Below are 23,088 nucleotides of genomic sequence, written 5' to 3'. Positions count from 1 at the left end.
GAATTATCTATAAGGAAATTCTATATTATTTCTAGAGTCTGAGAAAAGTTTCTTCTAGTTTAGTAAAGTTCTTCATATGGGACAGACAGTAAGGGCCCTCCCTAGATGTGGGAAGGTCTCAGTACTGAGCAGATGGGGAATGGTAAGGCCCTCCATTGACTCCTCTTTTTTGATGCAAATTTCTGCATCCAAGATCACCTGCCCTTTCTTTAGGGTGATACATTCTGGTTTTGCTTAAGAAACAAAACAACAAAAAAGTGTTGTTTTCATAGTGAGCTCATATTCACATGGGTCCTGGCTGTCTTTAATCTTTACAATATCCTTGCAGAAGCACAGTAGTATTCAGACTCCACCAGCTACCAACTGGGCAATCTATTACCTTCAATATATTCAATTATAAAGTGAGCTGAAAATGGATTTGAGAACAAGGTGCAAAAATCACATATAAACTGTAATGCAGCACACAACCAGTATGCTGTAAACACATAACACACTGGCTAAATAGTCAAATACGTAAAATATAGTTGAGTTTCATGGTGATTTATAAAATACTTAAAGATGGCAAGACAAAGGGTACTTTTTTTTTTTTTTTTTAAAAACAGGGATAGACTGTACACTTTAGTTCTACTGTTTCAAAAGTAAAATCTTATTATAGAGTTTACAAAATTAGGGCTGGGGTGCAGCTCAGTAGTCAAGTGCTTGCCTTATATACAGGAGGCTTTCTATCTATCCTTAGCACCAAAAAAGGAAAATTACAAATTAGCAATAAAAATTTTTTTCAGTATTTCATTTCTGAAATGAAAAATTAACTTTCATCTTAGAAGTATATTTTCAAAACTCTCATAACTCTCTTGGTAACAAGTTTGCAGTTTAAGGGGAAAAATTCTAACAAATCTCTGGTGCTCACACTGGCTCCTAACACAACCCAAATACCACATCTGGCATCAATCAAAATCTATTCTTTCATATACTTAAAGTTTATGCAATTTTATAAGGTGTGGACATTTAGCTCTACAGGATGCCCAAGGACAAGCATGTTATAAATATACACAAGTCCTTATACTACTGTCCTGTTTATGTACAGAACTTGAACTATATACTTTTTATAAAGTATTTATTTTACATCCTGGCTGTACTTTCTCCTCTCTTCCTCCCATAACCCCTCTCTTCCCACTCCCCAATCCACCCTCCCCACCACGCCGTTTCTGTTCAGGAAAGGGCACTTCTCCCATGATTTTCAACAAAATGTGGCATATCATACTTCTAATCAGGTCTTGAATATTTTTGAAAACCAGGTATATATATTTAACTAATGACTACGTTTTACTTCTAAAGTATTAATGACTGAGATGTATCTTGACAAATTAACAATGAAGACAATGTTGTGGCGATATATTCATATATTAATTTAAGCCACCTGAGTTACTTTATAGCTCAATCAAAGAAAAAAACAAACAAACAAAAAAAAAAAACAAGACAATGAATTTTGAGCTAACACCAGTTTCCCCTAAGAATAACTATTGTCTAAACAGTAATGGAGGGGAAAAAAACCCACTGTCAAACCTTACATCTGGAGGCACATACTAAAAGACACAACCTCTTTTTGACTTCCTTTCAGGAATTGACTTCTCTCAGGCTATACGTATGCTTCTATATGTGCTAGTTGGTTTTGTCAACTTGACAGAAACCCAGACATATTTGGGAAAAAGAAATCTCAATTGAGGAACTGCCTTCATCAGACTGCCCTGGGGGCATGTCTATGGAGCATTATCTTGATTAATATTTGATGTGGGAGAGTCTAGTCACTGTGGGCCAAGCTGGCCCTTGGTAAATGGTTCTGGGTGATATAAGAAAGGAAACTGCGCAAGCTAGGAAGCAGCATGCTTCTACAGTCTCTGCTTCAGTTCCTCCCTCCCTCCAGGTTCTTAACTTGAGATTATGGACTGTTGTGGAAATGTCAGACAAGTATGCTGTGGTGGTTTGAATAGGAACGGCCCCCACAGACTTTGGTGTTTGAAAGCTTAGCCATAGGGAGAGGCAGTACTAGGAGGTGTGGCCTTGTTGGAGGAAGTGTGTCACTGTGGAGGTGGACTTTGAGGTCTCATATGCTCAAGCTACGCCTAGTGTGGCAGTCTCCTTCTGCTGCCTGTGGATCAAGATGCAGAACTCTCAACTCCTTCACCAGCATCATGTCTGTTTGTCTGCTTGCTGCTATACTTCTTGCCATGATAACAATAGACTAAACCTCTGAAACTATAAGGCAGCCCCAATTAAATGTTTTCCTTATTAAGAGATGCTGTCCTCACGTTGTCTCTTCACAGCAATAGAACTAATTAAGACATATGCCCTTTCTTCCCCAAGTTGGTTTTGGTCAGTGTTTTATCATAGGAATGGAAACCAAACTAGAACACTATCATCCTTACATCCCATTGGGTCATGAGCATAAAACATTAACACCAGTTTTACTCTTTGTTATGTTGTGTACATATATACACTGGTGAGGAAAAAGTCAGCTATCCTGAGAAGAACAAATCTGAAATTACTTGAAAATTATTCATTAAATCCATTTGTTTGTGCATATACACAATATATATCAAACATATTTTCTTCAAAGTCCAGTTACACTGTAAGTAATTGGACTGAAACAAAGTATGAGAAAAGGCACCACTGTGTCTTTTAATAACATGGATTGTGGTCTAAGAAATGCCACATAGGTATGATAAAATGCAGAATATACTAGTTTCCATTTCTCATTCAAATTCAAAAGGATTGCATAGCCTATAATAGAATCTATTCAACTTAATCTCCTTTCATGAATAAAATGTCAGTGTTAAAAGGCTATAACAACCAGGAAATAATTTTTTAGCAATTCTGATTTTTCCTGTTGAGAACTGTTCTGGCACACTGGCCAGGAGGGACAAGGAGAAGGGAAACCTCATAAACCATTCTCTTTACAATGCCAGCTTCTCCAAGAATAAGCCTTTGGGAGCTCATGTATGTGTGTGTGGCAGAAAAATGAGGGGAAGGCAAAGCACACAACACCAACTCAAAATAATTAGTGCTTTCTGCACAGACGTGCCCACGTATGGCCTCAACCTTACCAAACACATTCATAATCACCTGAAAGGTAAGAATGAAAGTCTCTGGGAACCGCAAGTGTTATAAACACTGTGGCGACAAGACTCCTTAGACACAGGAAGTAAATCATCTCAGTTTAGGGATTAGAAAATAAAGGGAGCTATGAGAAAAGCTATTTTTTAAAACTATATTTAACAAGGGTAAAAGAAAAAGGGGTTAAACATTAAGCATAGATGCTTTTGTATATTTGAACAGAAAAGATTATTACACTGTAATTCTATGTAAATTTAAAAACTATATACATGCCAGACACACGCTTCATTGCCTTTGTAGAGAGAGAGCTGGAGTGGAAGTATTACCATGCAAAGAGACTAGTCTTCATTCTAAATCCCATCAGACTTTTAGAGTCCATCTGGCTAGCTATGTAGAAAAGTTTCAGGCAAGAGCCCCCAATAAATTGTTAAACTTACTATTATTAAAATTCTCATAATGAGGGACTTGGAGAGATGGAGAGTCAAGAGTATTTGTTGCTCTTGAAGAGGTCCCAGGTTAGGTTCCCAGCACTATATAGCAGCTTACAACCATCTGGAACTCTAGATCCAAGTGTTCTTGCATTCTCTTCTGGCCTCTTCAGACTCTGCATGCATGTGGTGCTCATACACACAGGCAAAACCGTCATATACATAACATAAAAATAGGGAAAAGTCTTTTATAATGAAATTGTTTTATATACAGGGAGCATGTTGGCTTTTTTCAGTATGATGTATGATTGAACCCTACAGGACAGACTTGGTTATAAACCAAATCCTAGCAATTTTGAGAGCATGGTTTGCTTCTTTGGATTCCAACTGAAAGTCACAAACACAGGCTAGCTTACCTAATTTTTTAACTTCTTCAGCAAAGTAGGGATCATTCAAATCAACATCAGAAGGAAGCTCATCTTCACTGGCTTCTTCAGCAAGAGCCTTAAAGATGAACATAAAGATAGTTGAAACATTACAAGGGCTGCATTAAGTGAATATGAAGAAAACAATAAGCATTTGTCAAGTCAAGAAATTCAATATAAAATTAAGTCTAAAATGGGTTAATTTAAAAATAATTCTAAGTCAACCCTTTTGTTTTTCAATTCGACAATTAGAAAATAGTCAATAAAGGGCTGATGAGATGGCTCAATTGACAAAATACTTGCTATGCACAGGATGAGGAACTGAGTTCATATCCCCAGTTCCCATATTAAAAAAAGAAAAAGTACATCTTGTAACCTCAGTGCTGGGCAGGAGGGATGAGGCCTGGATTGTTGAAACAGATCTCCAGAGGCAGTCTAACTAATAGGTTAGCTCTAGGTTCAGTGAGAACAAATCTCAAACAAACCCAGACAAACAAAGAAACAACAATCTCCAAAGGTGGAGAGCAATCTACACATGCACCATACACATGTGCACACACCCAAGAATATGTTCACATATGCCAGAAAAGAATAACAGGAAACTACAATTTTTGTAAGATGAGAATATTATCAGATATGTGGTCCCTGTCCTCAGAAAGTAATGAGACATATTCACTCTGGAAGAAGGAATCCTAATTGAAGAATTATCTCCATTAGACTGGCCTGTGGGCATGTCTGTGGGAGCATTTTTTAAACTGCTAATTGATAAAGTAGGTTCTCATCTACTGTGGGTGGTGGCATCTTTGGTCCTGGGTTGCATAAAGAATGCAGCTGAAAAAGTCAAAGAAAGCACACCAGAAAGTAATGTTTCTGCTTTAGCATCTAGTTCCAACTTCCTTCCCTGACCTTCCCCAGAGACAGCCTATTACCTGGAAGTATAAGATGAAATAAACCCTTTCTTCACCAAGTTGGTTCTGGTCAGAAAATTTTATCATAGCAACAGAAACCAAAGTAGGACACATACATAGACACATAAAATAATAATCTAAGGCAGAAGCTGACTTAAGAGTTACAAAGGGTTATAGATATTCATTGGAGACTCTTGTTGGATAATATCAAAGAGAATGGCTTGATATTTGGCACAACTGAGAAATGGCAGTGATTATCAATAACTTAAAGTCAAACACTATAGGTTTATCTAAAATATTTAGAACAATCTATTTGCTGGTTAAAGGGGATGCAATTTGTATTACAAAATTTAAAACATATAAATTAATACTCTGTTCTTACTTTCAGTTTAAAAAATGATCATGGGAAGGAGAGAAATGGCTCAGTAGTTAAAAACAACCATGACTTTATCATAAAAAGACAGAGTTCTGACACTAGGGCCTATGTCAGGTGGCTTACAATCACCTTAACTCCAGCTCCAAAGGATCCAACACGCAATTATGGTTTGAAGGGCCTATTTGAACATTTGCATGTATACACATGTGCATACACACTTACACAGAAACACACAGAAAAAATTTAAAAAAAAATTTTTAAAGGCCAGGCCTGCATGGTAGCATACACCTTTAATTCCAGCACTGAGGAAGCAGAGGCAGATTTGAAAAGGGAATTCAATATGTATAGAAATACTGAACAGACCTCAAGTGAAAATGGAATTGAAAAACTTAACACAATTACAAAACTCAGAGGAAAGCCTTATAAATAAAATTGATCAAATATAAGATATACTATCAGAACCTAAGACAAACTAGGGGAATAAGAGAAGCAAAGAATATGAAAAAAGCACAAACACAAAACACAGGAGAGAAACTGGGAATACATGAAAAAAACCAAATCTTTGAATTATAGGCATAGATGATCCAAGGTTAATGGCAAAGGCCAAAGATGTTCAAAAGAATGATAGAAGAAAAATTTCAAACTAAAGAAAGATATACTCAGGTGGTCTAGGAAGTCCAGATGTTAATAGCAAATAGACAAGACGATAAGTGAAACTCCCCAAAACATCGTAGTTTTATAACTCTTAAATAGAGCAAAGAAAGAGTATTGAAAGCTCCTAGAGGAAAATCGTAGTCACATAAAAGGAAAACCCATCAGAATAACAGCTGATTCCACAATGGAAACTTTGAAAGCCAGAAGAGCAATGCACTCCAAGTTCTACAAAACTACCTACGTAGACTACTATACCCAGCAAAGCCATATGCTATAGTTGAAGGAGAAAGAAAAACTTTTTTTTATAAAATTATTTATTTATTTATTATGTATACAGTGTTCTGCCTGCATATGTACCTGCGGGCCAGAAGAGGGCACCAGATCTCATTACAGATGGTTGTGAGCACCATGTGGTTGCTGGGAATTGAATTAAAGGCCCTCAGGAAGAACAGCCAGTGTTCTTAACCTCTGAGCCATCTCTCTAGCCCCGAAAGAAAAACTTTCTATGACACAAATATGCTAAGAGAGTACATGTCTAGAAAAACCAAGCCTAAAGAGACCAGTGGAAACAATACTTCTTAATGAAGAATGAACATATTCAACATACCCTAGGGGAAAAAAAGACATATGATGTAGTGAGATAGTCCTTCTGTGGCACTGACCACACCCATTGGGGGTGGAGCCATGGACGGAACCTTACATCTTACAAATGGCGCCCACGTGGCTAATAAGAACTTCCACTTAAAATTTAACCAAAGCTTAAAAAAAGGGAGATTTATAGCCCTAAGTGCCTACATAACAAAATTATAAAGAGCACAAATAAATGACTTAATGATGCAACTAAAAATTTTAAGAAAAAAAAAAAAAAAAAAAAAAAGATAACAAATCCCGTAGATGGCAAGACATAATAAAAACCAGAGTAGAAAGCAGTGAAATTGAAATAAATCTAAGAGCTGCTTCTATGAGAAGATAAACAAGTTGACAGACTCTTGGCCCAACTAATGAAAAGAATGAGAGGACCCAAATTAATAAAATAAGAAATAAACAGGGAAACATTACAACAGACATTAAAAAAATTTCAGATAAGGGAGTAATTAAAACACTCATATGCCATTAAGTTGGAAAATAGAAAAGAAATGGATGAATTTCTAGATTCACACAAGCTATCAAAGTTAGAACAATCTAAGCAGACTCCTAACAAATGAGACTGAAAAGGTAGTAATAAGGCTTCTGCTATTAAAAAAAAAAAGCTCAGGTCTGAATGAATTCACAGAATTTTACCACTTTCAAAGATCTGAGCCAATCTTCTTAAAATTTTAAAGAATAATAGAAACAGGAGATTCTACTATGTACGTATTCTACTATTATGCATGCCAGTATCACTCTAAGCCCAATGTCAAGACACAATAGAAAAATAAGAAAAAGAAATCTACAGGCCAATATCCCTGATGAACATAAATAATGTAAGTAGACTTAAAAAGAAAAATCAAATAATTAGTAAGTGCAGAAAAGTCTTTGATGAAAAGCCAACACGATAAAAATCCAAGAGAGTAGTAGTACTAGAGGGAATATATCTCAATATAATAAAAGCTGTATGTGATAAGCCCACATCTATTCTAAATGGCGAAAAACTTGAAGCAATTCCATTGAAATAAGGAACAAGACATGGCTGTCCAGTATCCCCAGTTTTTTTTTTTACCCCCTCCCCCCAATATTGAGCTTGATGCATTAGCTGAAGCAATAAGGCAAGAGAAGGAAGTTAAGGGGGGTGGCGGCGGCATAGGCCTTTAATTACAGCACTTGGGAGGCAGAGGAAGGTGGATCTCAAGAGTCTGAGGACAGCCTGGTCTACAGAGTGAGTTCCAGGACAGCCAGGGCTATTCAGAAAACCCTGTCTCGAAAAATAACAAACAAACGAAACAGAGAGAAAGGAGCAAAAGTGTAGGAGAAAGTCTCAGAGTACTTTACTGATCCCATAAAAACTCATTTAGAAATCTTCCCAGAAACTGCTACCTTTATTACTTGTGGGATTTACTCTACTAATGACATTTAATTGCCTATTAAAGTTTTGGAGAAAGCTGTAGTAAAAACACGTACCATATCAAAGGGTAGGGCTTACCCTATTTTGCCACTTTATTACAATTAAGGTCCAAAAATTATTTCCTTATAGATGGGTGTAGTGGCTCTCATCTACAGTCCCAGTACTGGGGAGGGGTATGAGTCATACAGTGAGATTTTGTCACAAAGACAAACATTTCAAAATAATGAGTAGGGTGTAACACACACAACTGACATTCAACCTGGTCAATTAGAATGGATACCTTCTGTTTCTTTTTTAGCCTTTTCTTTTCTTTCTTCTTCTCTAAAAATTGTTCCCAAGGGGTCAGCTTATCCTTTCCCTCCAACTTATTTTTGACCATCTCTTCTGCACTTTCCTTAAGGCCTAGATAGAAAAGGAAAAATAGTTCAGTTTAAATTGGTATATCATTGATCAGGCAAAAGCAAGAGAACAAACATAATTTATGTCAAGTAGGTATACCCAATAATGAATACCTGAAATATCAAGACCACAAATGACAGGTAACCAGTTTTTATAAATCATATTTTGAGAGGAGAGGAGGAGAGAGAGAGAGAGAGAGAGAGAGAGAGAGAGAGAGAGAGAGGGAGGGAGAGAGGGAGAGAGAGAGAGAGGGAGAGGGAGAGGGAATAGTACATCCAGCCAAAGGAAATCAAAACAAATCAACAAATTCAGTAACTTGATATACTGATTATTTGGTCATTAATGAAAAACCTATCATTAGTCAGACATGGTAGTTTACCTACAATCCTAGTACTTCAAGGTTGAGTTTAAGTTCAAATGGGCTATACAATAGAAATACTGTCTCAAAACAAAATCTAAAAAATAAAGGAAAAAGAAATCTAAATATTTACTTCGGTCTAAACTTTCTCTCTCTACACTTGTTTTGAGCCTCCAAGAAAAATTCCTGCCTCTGCCTTTTTGTGAGGACTGAGTGAAGAAAAATTCTGGAATAAAAACTCAGGCTACAACTAACAACTAATTAAGCAAAATCTCTATTTTTTTTCTGTCACTCAAACAAAAGTCTGTGTTCCCTAGACACTGCAAGTGACTAACAAAAATTGAAGAACAAGTCCTCGAATCACTGCTCAAGCACTCTTCAAGGCTATAAAGTTAAGATACAAAGGGCTGCCAGCTTCACTCTATATGGCTTGGTTCTTCCCAGGCTGTCACTTGTTTTCATGGTTCATTTCCAAAGCTTTTGCTCCTATATTCTGCTCTTGACTCATATCCTTCAGCCATTAAACTAACATTTTAAAATGTATTTAACAAGAAAACGATCATTTCCAGGACAGTTTTAGCATTTATAGCATTTTGAATGTGTTAGGGAAGATGAATTAGATCTGCCATCTCTTTTCTCAAATGACCATCCCATTCACTGTTACACTGTATGGAGAAAGTGTCATCCTATGCAGAACATGAAGACTAGACAGGCCCCCTACTTACTACGTAGGTCAGACAGGCCTTGAACTTCTGGTGATCCTCCTGGCCCTGCCTCCTGACAGACTGGATTACAAGTGTGTGCCATCATGCCAAGCCATTTGCTATTTTTAAAAGATGGATTTTGTGTCATATAAATATTTAAAACTCCATATCTAACTATGTCCTCCAAAACTTTAACAAAAATAGATGAATAAATGAATACCACCATCTTCAAAGAAGTTATATATTCTTTACTCTGGTAGCAGTGATGACCTTGGCCAGCTTAGGCTTTATCCCTCCCTCTACCTACAAACTCAACTTTACCTTTGGTCTAAGGATGCAAAATAAACCTGGTGGAGAGTAAATGTTTGTAGATCTTCCCTCCCACACGTACTTCCCCCATTCTGAACTACTAATAACAGTGCTTTTAGGCTGTGAGTACTAAAGACCAGGCTGAAACAGGTGAGTTCTAAGGACCGTTTCCTACCTTTTAAGCAAAAGCTTAATCTCTAAATTTCTAGGATTTCAAAAAGTATTAAGTTAAATTATATGTACTCTTAAGTTTTTTTTTTTTTTTTTTTTTTTTTTTAAGAAATACTGAAGGTAGGAGCTCTGATTTGTTAGATGCCAAAACAGAAATATAGTCTTCAATAATCTTCAATTTGAAAATGTATCTAGGATTGGAGAGAACACTCAGAAGTTAAGAACACTGGTTGTTCTTTCAGAGAACCCAGATTTGATTCCCACATGGTAGCTCAAAACTGATGGGAGATGCCATTCTGTAAATGTTTCTCATACTGGTTAATGAATAAAAGCACTGTTGGCCAATAGGAAAGGAAGATAGGAGGGACTAGGAGACAAGGAGGAAAGAGGAAGGAGTAAGGAGGAGTCAAGATGGAGAGTCTGGAGAGAACAGAACCGCCATTTCTCCACTCTCGGTTAAGACCACATGGAAATACATAGAAATGGGTTAATACTTAAGACAGAGCTAGCCAATAAGAAACAAGTAACTGGCCAACAGAATTGTATCAAGTAAATAGTCCGGTGTGTTATTTGGGGCTGGCGCGGCGGTGGGGACAAGACCAGGCGGAGGGCAGACAAAAACTTACTTCTTACACAAAACCACCTGTAACTCCAGTTCTAGAGATCCAATGCTCTTTAGTGTACTCCACAGGCACCAAGCATGCCCAGAGTGCATAATATACAAACTGATAAAACACTCATACACATGATAAATCATTAAAACCCATTCTTTATGAGAAAAACATTTCACATCAGTACATAGATTTTTGAAGATATGTGAATGATAAAAAGTCATATACAGATCTTCAAATGAACCAGTAATATACTCAGGGAATGTAAGATGAGAACCTCATATAAGAGAAGGCAGTAAATTCTGATAAAACAAGTTATTTCACATAATAGGATAGAGCAATATATTTAATGCATGCAGATCAGCATATAATCAGTCTTAATCTCAAATTTCAAAGATGTATTATTAGGTGATAGTTAAATTCTTAAAACCTTTTGTATGTATGTATGTATGTATGTATGTATGTATGTATGTATGTATAGACAAGGTTTAGCTGGAACTCATGATGTGAACTCACAAAGATCCACCTGCCTCTGCCTCCCAAGAGCAGAGATTAAAGGCATGTGCCATCATGCCCGGCTAGAGGTAGTTTCCGAAAAGAGGTTATGTGATTATTTAATTTTATTTGGTACTCAATTATATAGTCCCGCTTTCTAAGTTCCAGTTGCATATGTCGATTCTGTACTCTAAAAAGTGTAGAATCACTTCCTTTCACATTCCATAATACTTAGCAAAGTCCCAAGCATACAGTAAGTACTTAATAAACATGTCTGCCTCGATCTATTTGAAGGAATGATCTTGTTTCCTGCCAAGTCTTTGATCTTTGGTGTCTAGGACATATTATTTCCAACAGAAAATGAATCAAAACTTTAAGGTCTAAATGGCTTAAAAATGAATCAAAACCTGAAGGTGTAAACGGCTTCTGTCTCTAACCGGTTCATGTGGACCACTAGTTTTAGAATAATACATGCAATATTTATCCTTAGAAAATAATATTTCTTGTGAATTTAGTTTGTGTCTAGTAATAAAGAAATAATATCTTAAGTTCAAGTAAGCCTAGTTTCCTTTGCCTGGCTCTCACTTAATACACCAAAATAGAAGAATGACAAACATATTGCAATGAATTAACACACTACCACAATAACTTAAAAATGCTTTGTTCTCATTGTCATCATGAGGTCATTTAAACCTCTTGCCACAGATCACAGTTGTTTATGTTCTGAGTTCTTAAAAATATGCCCATCCCAGAAGTCTCTTGGCAAATGCACAAGAACATTCTTCCGAGTTAGTTTAGCCTCATTTAAGACAAGCCACGATGTGACTGAAAAAACAATTTCATTATAACTGCTTTTAGTTTTGTATATATTGGTTTAAATAATACTTTAAGCATATATATCCATAGACTAATAAATTAAAGATATCAATAACCTCACCATTAAGAGGTAAAGCCTCTTCTAAAGCAAGCCAGCTGCTTTAGATGATTCAATATGACAACACTAATTTAATAAGCACAATCTATTCAGAATGACTTTGGAAGTTTCTGTGCACATAAGACTCATATTCTTACAAAATCTACAAGAATATACATTCCTTCTGACCTTATCCACATGAAATATTTGAAAAGTCTTCAAAGGATAGAGCATGAATGATTTAAAAAAAACTCACCTAGGTACGATTACAGGCTTTATTTATAAAAATAAAAGAGTTCTTGTATTGGTTGAAACTGGCACTATTTACTTAAATAGGCTCTTAGGATTCACTGGGATTATTTATGAAAACTTACCTATCAATCTCTTAAAATTTCTGTGTGTAGGACTCAATTCTAAACACTTTTAAAATGTTACTAACCACTGTCACTAACAGCAAAACTCCAAATGTAGAATTCATTCTGGGTATGAGGTTTATAGAGGAAAACCACCAGTCATGTCTTGTGGAGCACTGCCATCAAGGCACCTCTTCAAAATAACATTATTACCCCCAAAGGTGTGAGGACAAGGAAGGGATACAATTGCTCAGATAACAAGGGTCAAAGGAACACTTGATCCAGATTAGTAGACAGATAGAGTCCTACAGTACACACCTTATTAAAGTTATAGAGTAAGAAAGCAAGTGAAAGGAAAAGTGACTCAAATCTGTTCCACCCCATTGTCTGGGAACAATAACATGGCGTTGGAAAATAAAACTGAAAACTAGTTTCTGTAACAGTAGTATATAGCTAAAGTTGTCAGTCAATAAATGTTCTCTGGTTACACTTAATACTATTAGAATCCTTTTCCATTTACCATGTGATAACAGAGTTAAAATGGGGGTAATAAGGATAAGTCTAAGAAAGATGGTCAGACTGGGAATTTGTATTCACATAATTGATTGTGTATTTCCCCAAACATTTTATAAATATCCATGAAAGACGTGTCCAAAGTACTCACTGAATAGATGTTACTTTTTGCTGTTACTGCCTGCAGTTATTTCACTGGTAGAAAATGCTTTACATTTGTTTAGAACTTGAGTTATCTTTCCTTAATCTTTTCTAAATCCCCTTTCAGTTTCCCTTAAAACAATAATGGCTTACACTTCCAAGGGTATAAATTTTACCACACATCAAACTGTTCCCTATGCCTGCTTCTTAGAGTTCAATGTTTTTAAAACACTGACTTCAAATACAAGACATGTGGGCCTCATTAGGGAGCTATTGTTTCTCATATTTCTCTCAAGTTTATTTGTATGTTTTCCTTGCCTTTTAAGCAGTTTGTAATCATAGTACATACTACCAAGATGTCCTCATATTAGCAGACTAACTTCTGGCCAAGTCTGGGAAAGCCATTCTGTTACCTCATTTATGGCAAAGATTGAGAAATTACTTGTTCTATTATTACTTTTATACATTTATTGGAAAGGTAGAAAATGAATGAAATCTTTTACATGAATGGCGAAGATACAAAGACAAAGAATTCTTGAGTCAAGTCTCAACAAGGAAGCTCAAATAGAATTATTAAACTAGTTCACAAGCAGGGAGTTTTCCTTGGGGATAAATACTAAGCTAATATGGTGTAGTATGGATTTGGGGTTGTTATGGGTTGCTAGCCAAGAAGGCAGGGGCCAAAGTTTGGAGTCTGATCATGGTGGGAGGTCCCAGAATCCTTAAATGTGTCCCCAGTAGATGATGACCCTCCCCCTACATTTCAGGGGAGTACATGGAGATCGGGGGAGTAAAAACACAGTTCCCTTCAGAGACTTTGTAACCACAAGTGCACAAATCTGTGGACTTGTGGATGGAATTCACACTACTTGTGTGGTCCCAAATACACCAACTCAAAAATTCGATAGGTCTTGGATTAGAAATGGCCTCAGGTACCTGACAACTACTTTCTAAAAGAAGGCCTTCTGATACAGAGTTCCCGTAAGAAAAGAAAGCTCTAAGACAAGAAGATTCCAATTAAAATCCCCCATGAGCTAAGGAAAGTAGGAAAAAAACAGTAAGACAGAACCATAGACTGTGGATTTGGAAATTGAGATACAAAATATAAAATCAGCACTTTAAAAGCAAAAGAAATAAAAAAATAAGATTACCAAAAGGATGAGACAAGTTTGAAGGAAAAGAGAAAAAAGCAGCTCCCAGAGATAAAAATATGTTGTCAGTGTCCAAGTTAAAACACATATACTATAGAGAAAGAATTAATGAAATAAAAGCACAATTGAAGAAATTACCCTGCAAATTGTGTAGATCCAAAGGAAGTCAAGAGTTATCAGACACAAAGTAAGAAATTAACACATACATCAAACATGATTTCTAGAATAGAAATCAGAGAAGATAAAGAAAACCTAGGAGAAAAATGTTAGAGGCATTTTCAGCTGATGAAAGATACTATTCAGGACAATGGTAATCAATTAATTCCAAGGAAGAGTTAAAAATAAGCAAAACAATCATACTAAAGTCTAATGTGGCAAAGACAGTATATACACTTTTAAAGCTAGGAATCCAATACAGCACTTTCTGAACTGGCTTCCTCACATACACTGACAGTACATTTTCTTCTTCCGGGGAAGGGGTTAAGCTGGGGACTGGCCTATGGTAGCCACAATACCAGGCACTGTCCCTACTCCAACTTGCAACACTCACAGCCTCACCAGCATAGCTAGCTCCGAGAACAGACCCAGTCTCTTTCCTTTTATCACTATCCATTTTGGTTACCACAACAAGCATCAATATACACAAAACAACAACAACAAACTTAAACAAAACAAAACAAAAACAAAAAACTAACCCAAGAAGATGAAAATCATATCTGGTACTAGAAACCTAGTCAACTACATAGGGCTAGTAAATTCATATATCTTAGAGGAAAACCTACAACCACCATTTTACTATGCCAGCAGAATCCCTAACTATATTCTGAATATTTGTCATTGTATCCACAAATAAGTATGGTCCTCACCTCAAGGAAACTTCTTGTTGCAACACACGGAGGCATTACACAACCAATCAAAATGCTGTTGCAGAGCCTAGTCCCAAAGGCTATACCCACAATACAACTCCTGTCACCTATGACTCAGGGGTCATTGGGGAAGAGAGGGCACGAAGACTCTAAGAGCCAGAGGAACTGGGATTTCTGTGACATTATGTCTCCTAGGAATGTCAGAAGCCACATCCAGCAAGTCTTACCAACAACTGCCTAAACAAGGATGACACCAAAGCTCACAAGGCCTTAAACCCACAGAAACTACAGGCAACGAACGACTGATAAAAGCAGTAGAAATAGTCTTCCCCAAGGAAGAGCATACAGATTGGTCATACAAAACAAAATGATCAATCCTCAAAACATTCACATACAAGTAACATACAGAATGAACAAGTTGTGCTTCTGTATTTAAGAATTACACACACATACCCACCAATTAATGTAAAAACAGGAAATAAATTTCAAAGAGCAAGGCAGTGTATATGGGAGGGTTTGGAAGGAGGAAAGGGAAAGTTATGTATTGTATTATCTCAAGAAATAAATTAACTAAAAATCTTAAAATACCCAATTCTAGAAAAATGTAAAAGAAACAAGAACAAAATGTAATAATAATCAGCGTAAAAAGAATTCCCAGTTTTCACTTTAATATTATTAAGGAAGAAAATAGTCTTTCCATAATCTAGAAAACTGGGAAATTGAATAGCAACTCTATAAAGAAAATGTGCTAGAAAACACTTTTAGATAACTCAAACTGTTTCTCATTTTTAAAATTATCTACTTTAAACTTATTAATAACATTTATTTATTAAATTATATTTTTATGTATGTGTGTATGCTTGCATTACATTTAGGCAGAAGTCCTGGAAGCCAGAAGAATGTGTCAGAGCCACAGGAAGTGAAGTTACTGACAACTGTGAGACATCACATGGGTTTTGAAAACCAAACCTAGGTCCTCTGCAAGAACAGTAAAAGCTCTTAATTGCTGAACGATCTCTTTCTAGCACCTACTTCTCTTTTTTATTATACAGTCCACAAATGAGTCAAATGTTATTTCCACATTATGAATTTTAGCTTATTACCTTACAAAGCTTCCTTAGTCAACCAGTTAACTAGATGATTCAAGGATGATTAAGTTTTAAAAATCTAATCACCTAATAGCTGTATGACACTGCACAGTTACTATATACATTTTTTTTTTTTTTCCATCATCAAACTAGGAGGCAAATTGTAAATCCTTTTAGCTAAGTTTTAAGTTCAGGCTTTCCATTTGATGCTATTCTTCTCAACTCAACCCTTCCCCCTCTTTTTTTTTTTTTTAGTTCAAGGCTAGCTGTTTGGGGTACAGCATTTGGAGAGTTCTTTTGGTTTGTGGTTCTAAGGCTCAAACTCGGGAACTCACTCAAGCTAGACAAGTACTCAGCCACTGAGTTACATCCCATTCCCTATTCCCCTACAACCCCACTTAACCCAGGGTCTGGCTAGACACATACTCTATTATTGAGTTATATCCTGGCCTTCAACTCAAAATTTAAAATATTTGGCTTTTTTAAAAAGTTAGGAGCAAAAAACATTTTGTGAATAAATATATTTCAAATAATGAGTACATTGGCAGTAAATAGAAATAAAGAAAGCCAAAAATAAATACTGAGCAGGTTTTAAAATGTCTTAAAATGAAATGTTAGGATCAAGTCTACCTAACAAAATGAATGCACAACTGATTCAAAACATCTTGTTTCTGAATAAAGAATGAATAATTCAATAGTCATATGTATATGCCTGTCCCTGATGTCTGTGTAAGCTTCATAGTGGAAGAGAGCAGAAGAACAGAGATCAAAGAAAGACAGGGGAAAGGACAAAGCTAAAGAGCAGACACAAGAATAGAATGGGAACACTGCTTTGAAAAGTGGAGGGAAGACAGAGTGGAGAAAAAGAGATCTATCCCTGCTCTGTGTCCCAAAGGGAACTCTCTTGCTGGGTGAGACAGAGGGGCTCTTGCTGATGCTTCTCTGGACTCCATTCTTCCTTTTCAAGAGTAAGGATCCCGATGCCAAATGTTTCTAATAAGAATGGCCTATGACATTCACAGCTTTACCACTGGTGCAGTCTTCAGAAACAATCTCCTATATCCCATATGAACATTGAAATCTCTCACAAATCATCTCCAGACTCACAATTATCAACCAAAACATCAATGAACACCCAATTTCCAGTCTTCCTCAGAGACTGGCTTTTACTTGTTAGTAATCACACTCAACCATTAAAAAGCCACTTTGTCTCCACTGGCACTAATTTGAGTACCCCTGACACATGGTGACCTTTAAGGACTCCTTTAAGAAATGAACTGGCGAACTTTTCTTCCCCACAGTGTAGCCTTCTTGCTACTCACTTTCAGTCCATGAGGTAATCTCTTCCTCAATGCTCTCTACTCTCCCTCCTTCCCTCCCTCTCCGCCTGCCTCTCTCTCTCTTTCTTCCTGGCTTTCTGTTTGAGACAGGCTCTTGCTCTAAATATTTTCAACTTCGAATATGCATGTAAACAATCCATACCACCTACTGTCTCCTTCTTATTCTAAGCACCATATATACTAATAGCATTATTGATATATGAAAAGTTGTAAGAGATACACTTAATTTATCTGTTTATTACAAATTGTCTAATGAGGTATAGTCACTGATTAGATCAATAGGCAATACTAATTACATTCATCAAGTTTATCTACTAATCTTAGAGAGTCAGAAAGGAATTTTAGGAATAGTAGTAGAAGATACCACTTCATGACACAAAAATAAGGAATTATAGCTTTTTCAAGAATCTTCTTGATTAATGTGTCTACATGCCCTAGTTAATAAGGTTGATTTACTACATTTCCATAAGAACTAAGTATAAATAGAAAGAGTAGTTAAGTCCATGGACAATGGGTTTCTATTTGACTGGAGCCTGTTATCTACTTCTCCCCAAACTTTAATCCAGGGAATCAAACACCACAAGCCATTATACTCAATATAAAAAGATAGAAGTTTTAATACCACGAAGTAAAGTTTCCTTTAAACAACAAGGCACAAGATACTCAAATAATTATTAGTAAGCGTTTAATATTTGAGACCCAAGCCCCAGAAGAACCAATGAATGACACATGGTCCTACTCAGGCATAATATCATAGAGGACCATAGAAGAAAGTTCATAGTAATTGTTAGTGAAAACATTGGTTAAGACAATACACACAATATGAAATGTGCATTCACAAATGCCTCAAAAACTAAGTATTATTAATCCCATTTTTCAAATGTGCAAGCAAATGTTAAGAAAGAGTAGCTCAGTTATCTCATACACTACATATAGTATGTAAAAAGACTCCTTTCACTATTATGCTCTGATACACATACAAATGCAGTAAAAGCACCGTATCAGGAGCTTACAAGATGGCTCAGTGGATAAAGGTAATTGCTATCAGACATTACATACAGCTGGAGTTTGATGCTGAGAAACTACATGATAGAAAGGAGAAAAACAACACCTGAAAGTTGGTCTGTGACCTCCACACACTACCTACACGCAGTTCAAGTATTTATATTATATATGTCTGTATAGAGCTTTTAAAACACTTTAAATTGAGGTGTTCAGTAAGTAAAACAACATCACTCCATTCAATAAAATGTGAAAAGTACATATCTAATAGTGATAATTCCATGACACTGGCACTCTTATTGACTACTGAAGGCACTATAAACTGATGTAACATTTCAGGAAAGAAATCTAATGGCAACCTCAAGACACATAAAGTGCCCATGCCCCCTTCCTAGTATTTATATTTGGAGGAGCCATTCAATAAAAAAGCTCAAGTTATGAAAAAAGCTATAGATTATTTAGAGTATCTTAGACACTTGACTTTTTAACATTTGAGTTTTTGACAGTGGTAGTTTTAACAGCTTGTGAGAGAACCACAGGTTGATCCAGAGTGCATTTGACATAACTGACTACTGTAGTTAGCCTGAATGCCAGTATCTGCTTCTCGCCATGGCTAAATGTTCTTCACTGGTATTCTAAAAGGTGGAGAAATGTTGTTAAAAATAAGTTTTTAAATTGAAAGGTTCAAAAAGTGCAAGCCAAAGTGAAGAACCCTTTGAAAGGACTGATATTTATGTCTTTGGAAAATGTCTTGTTTTATTTCAATGCTGAAAATCTACTGCAGTGAAAAATCAGAAATATGGCTAAGCATTTGACAGCAGAGAAATGGTAAGTGGAATCAGAACTTACCTAAGCCATAGCTGAATCCTGGTAGTAAAATTATGGGTGATAGTTTTTCATTATATATAATATTAGAGACAAGGTTTCTCTGTATTGCCTTGCCTCTGCCTCCTGAGTGCTGGGATTAAAGGCGTGTGCCATCAACACCCAGCTCATTTTACATTTTTTAAGAAATTTAGCTAAATATTAACATTCAGTGTACAAATGAAAAAGTCAAGATAAAAGCACACTAGAGGTATAGCTCTTAATTCACTTCACAAAGTCAGCATTATTCTATTAGCCAGGGTATTTCAAGAAAACCATAGATCAAAATTCCTCACTAAAATGGGTGCAAAATTTGCACTTATGGATTTGATATCCACCAACTTCAGTAAAAACCATAAGGAAAAAAAAAAAAAAAAATCAAAAATCCTGAAACTGCAGCTGCCCTAAACATATTGTTTCTTGTCATTATTCTAAAAAAAAAAAAAAAAAAAAAAAAAAAAAAAAAAAAATTACACTATGACATCTGCTACATGGCTTTAGTACAGAGAGAGGATTTTTAGTATAAAAGATGATTTCTATAAGTTATCTGCAAATGACAGGCCATGTTTTTGTATCTGTAGGAGATCCTGGAATGAATTCAACAGGAACAGGAAGAGATGATTATATGTAAACAGCAGTAATCTGTAAACATTATTGCTTACAAAAGTCCATGCAGATTCATAACTATTAGTGTGTTTGTGCGTGTGTGTAAATGTGTATCGTGTAAGACAATTCCTGTTTATGCTAGCTTTTATCTATCTTTAGGTTTGACATTTTAAAATTTGCATTGTACTACTCTAGTAGGGCACATTTCTTTAGCTACAGCAAAGCTGAAATGGAACACTCAATAACATATATTTTGTATTAGTGAAACCTCATGAGTTAGGAAATAGTAGGGGTCAGCCAATGGTAGTACACTTCTTCAATCACAGCACTCAGGAGGCAGAGGCCAGTAGAGCTTTGCAAGTTTGAGGCCAGTCTGGTCTACAAAGCAAATTCCAGGACAGCCAAAATTGTAGAAACCCTGTCTTGACTAAAAGTAAAAAAAATGAAAACTACCCCACCACCCACAAAAAACAAACAAACAAACAAAACCAACAAAAACCACCCAAAAAAACAAAACAGATAGGAAGAAAGGAAGGAAGAAAGAAAAGAAGGGAGGGAGGGAGGAAGGGAGGGCTATAGGAAAGGAATTACAGTTCTCTTTTTAAAAAAGAATTGTAGTAACCAGAAAACATGGTACTTGATTTCAATTTTCTATGTTCTAAATTGAGGAATCAAACCTAGGAAAGGTCCATTTTTTTTTTATAACCAGACAGGAACAATTTGTAGTTAGTAAAATCAAGAAACTAAACAAATGCAGGCTGACAAGAGTATAAAATGCCCCCACCCCCTAAGTAGAACAACTGTTAGAGCCAGAGGGAATGTCCAGGGAAAGAGCATTCCCAGGTACAACATTGGACTGATACACAATTGAGTTCACAGAGACTGTGATGGCATGTACAAGACCTGCACAGGTTCACATCAGACAAAATCCCATTACTGAGAAGGGGAAGTAGACACAGCCCTATCCCTAACCAAGAAGATACTTGCAATTGACACCTACTAGGAAAGGGAAAACCAATTTTCTGATGGAATGATACTGGATATATCAACCATACACTGGTGCAGGCCCCATGCTCAGAAGTAGTTGCCAATACAAAACTGATGGCATGGGTTTTTTGTTGTTGTTTGGTGTGCATTTTGTGTTATTTTTTGTCATATATATGTGTGTGTGCGTGTGTGTTTTGATTTCATCTTTTAAAAAAAAATAACTGTTTTTCTTTCCATTTTCTAAGAAAAAACATCAAGCTGAGTGGGTAGGGAGGTAGGAAAGACTTGGAAGGAGTAGGGAGAGGGGAAAAAATATAATCAAAATATGAGAAAAACTAAAATAAAAATAGAGAAAGAGAATAAAGCATTACTTCTGAGTTGAATTAAATACCATTTTCTTACCAAAGCATTTCTGGGAAATAGAACTTTTAAAAAAGTATGCCTCTCAGATGCAGAAATCCACAACTAACCATAGTGTGACTAGGACAATATATGAGGCCACTAGCAGTGGGTCCCAAATCTAACTCTAATGCATAAACTGACTTAGTAGAGCCCATTGTATATGGAGAGATGGTGTGCTCAGCCTAGACACAGGGGTGTGGGGGTGGAGAGGTGCCTTGGTCCTGACTCAATTAGATGATGGGACGGACTTAGTAGATTTCCTAGGAGAGGCCTTACCCTCTCTGAGGAGCAGATGGGAGGTGGGGGGAGACGAAACTGGGATTGGAATATAAAAAATAAATTAATTTAAAAAAAAAGGAAGAATCTCAAATGGAAAAAAGTATGCGTCTAAAGAAGTCTTAGCGTTTTTATGACTGTTATATCTAAATGCATTCAGAAGAAAACTACTTAATATCTAATTCTCACCTGGAACCCATTTGATTTCCATTTCCATATCATTTTCTTTTCCTTTCTTTTCTTTTTCTTTAATAACCTGCAAGAGCTGTCTATATTTAGCAATTTGGTCTTCATCATCCTTCTGAATTTTCTTTGTTTTCCCATCTTCTACACTGACTCCATCCTCACCTAAATAAAACAAAATGAAATTAACAAATCTCATTTAATAGATAGACAATTACCTTCCAGCTTTAGTGTTTAGGTCTCATGGTTTCTTCTGTATATGGCTAAAAAGTGTTGTCAAAAAAATCCTGCAATCACAGAACACAAAATTAGACTTCAACTTGTGAATATGAAAATAAAGACTCTGGGCTTGTACTCAGCAAAACTCAGAGGCAATGAAGTTATTAATGGCATTGTTGAGAATACTACACAGTATTCCCTTCTACACAAACTGCAAGAGCACTAAGGGTGACATTTCAGCCTCCCCTTTGTCATTTGTCATCAGCACAGTGACTTTAAAAGGAGGCTGGATATTGCTGGAGTGCATCTGACACATGGGATTAGGTTCTCAGACCACACAACAGAGGTAAAGGAAGTAGTTTAGAAGTACACCTAGGACTATGAAGTCCTTTCCATTTGATTGTGAATAAGTACATTTACTCTTAAGAGTGTTGTTCATCCATCAATGACAAAGCAAAAACACCAAGAGCTAATTCAAATACTTTCACCATGTGGAAAGACAATAGATATTTCTAAATTCTAGTGTTATAAAAATTAAAATGTGAAGAAAAAGTATAAAACCCACAGGCAACAAACATCAGAGAAAATAAACCATTTCATTGTAAATTCTTCAAGTCAGTAACATAAATTAGAAATCTGGGTTTTAATGTAAAACATACAAACTTATCAAGACCATTAAACATCACCAGTAGTGGAAAAGTTTGCAAGCAATACACCACATTCTAGTCTTTGTAACCTATGGTGATGGAGTTGTAAAGCATCAGCATTAATTAACACCTTGTTTTTATATCTTTAAAAAATGTGATTTTTGAAAGAAAAAAAATTGGCTAATATTTAAAAATTATTTTTCTCTCTAAATGAATAAAAACGGTTGTGGGCATTCTTTCCATCATTCTATCACACTTTTTATATTTTCACTCAAACAGCTGAAGCTCATTTTTTTTTTTTTTGCTGTTTGTGCTTTGTGCCACAATAATAATGTTGGATGGAATTTTGTCATGTATCCCGTAATTCAATGGATAAAACATGAGGAACACATTAACAAAATGGCAATGTATTTCATTCTATTAAAAGCTTACTTCTAAAAACATAATTAGAAGCAAGCTCCTTCCAGGTTGAAATTTTAGTGGTAAGTCTCTGATGGCTTACTTTAAATTGATTTTTTCCAGTACTAAAATTGTTCTTTCTGAAGCT

The 23,088-nt window shown here is 35.9% G+C and overlaps 1 protein-coding gene across 2 annotated transcripts in view; it reads right to left on the bottom strand.

The window, feature by feature from the left end:
• The window catches only part of Esf1 (ESF1 nucleolar pre-rRNA processing protein homolog), a 47,167-nt gene that overhangs the window by 7,622 nt on the left and 16,457 nt on the right, over nt 1-23,088 (bottom strand). Inside the window, exons 9-11 of one of the 2 annotated variants that reach the window (XM_051183280.1) lie at nt 21,682-21,840; nt 8,203-8,345; nt 3,956-4,043 (exon numbers count right to left, since the gene is read on the bottom strand). In XM_051183280.1, the coding sequence (XP_051039237.1) occupies nt 3,956-4,043; nt 8,203-8,345; nt 21,682-21,840 (390 nt within the window). The remainder of the gene's footprint in view (nt 1-3,955; nt 4,044-8,202; nt 8,346-21,681; nt 21,841-23,088) is intronic. The other variant, XM_051183281.1, reaches the window with a different exon arrangement.

Source organism: Phodopus roborovskii, unplaced genomic scaffold (genome assembly GCF_943737965.1).
Source record: "Phodopus roborovskii unplaced genomic scaffold, PHOROB, whole genome shotgun sequence".
Taxonomy (NCBI): Eukaryota; Metazoa; Chordata; class Mammalia; order Rodentia; family Cricetidae; genus Phodopus; species Phodopus roborovskii.
This window is presented reverse-complemented; position numbering and strand designations above follow the sequence as displayed.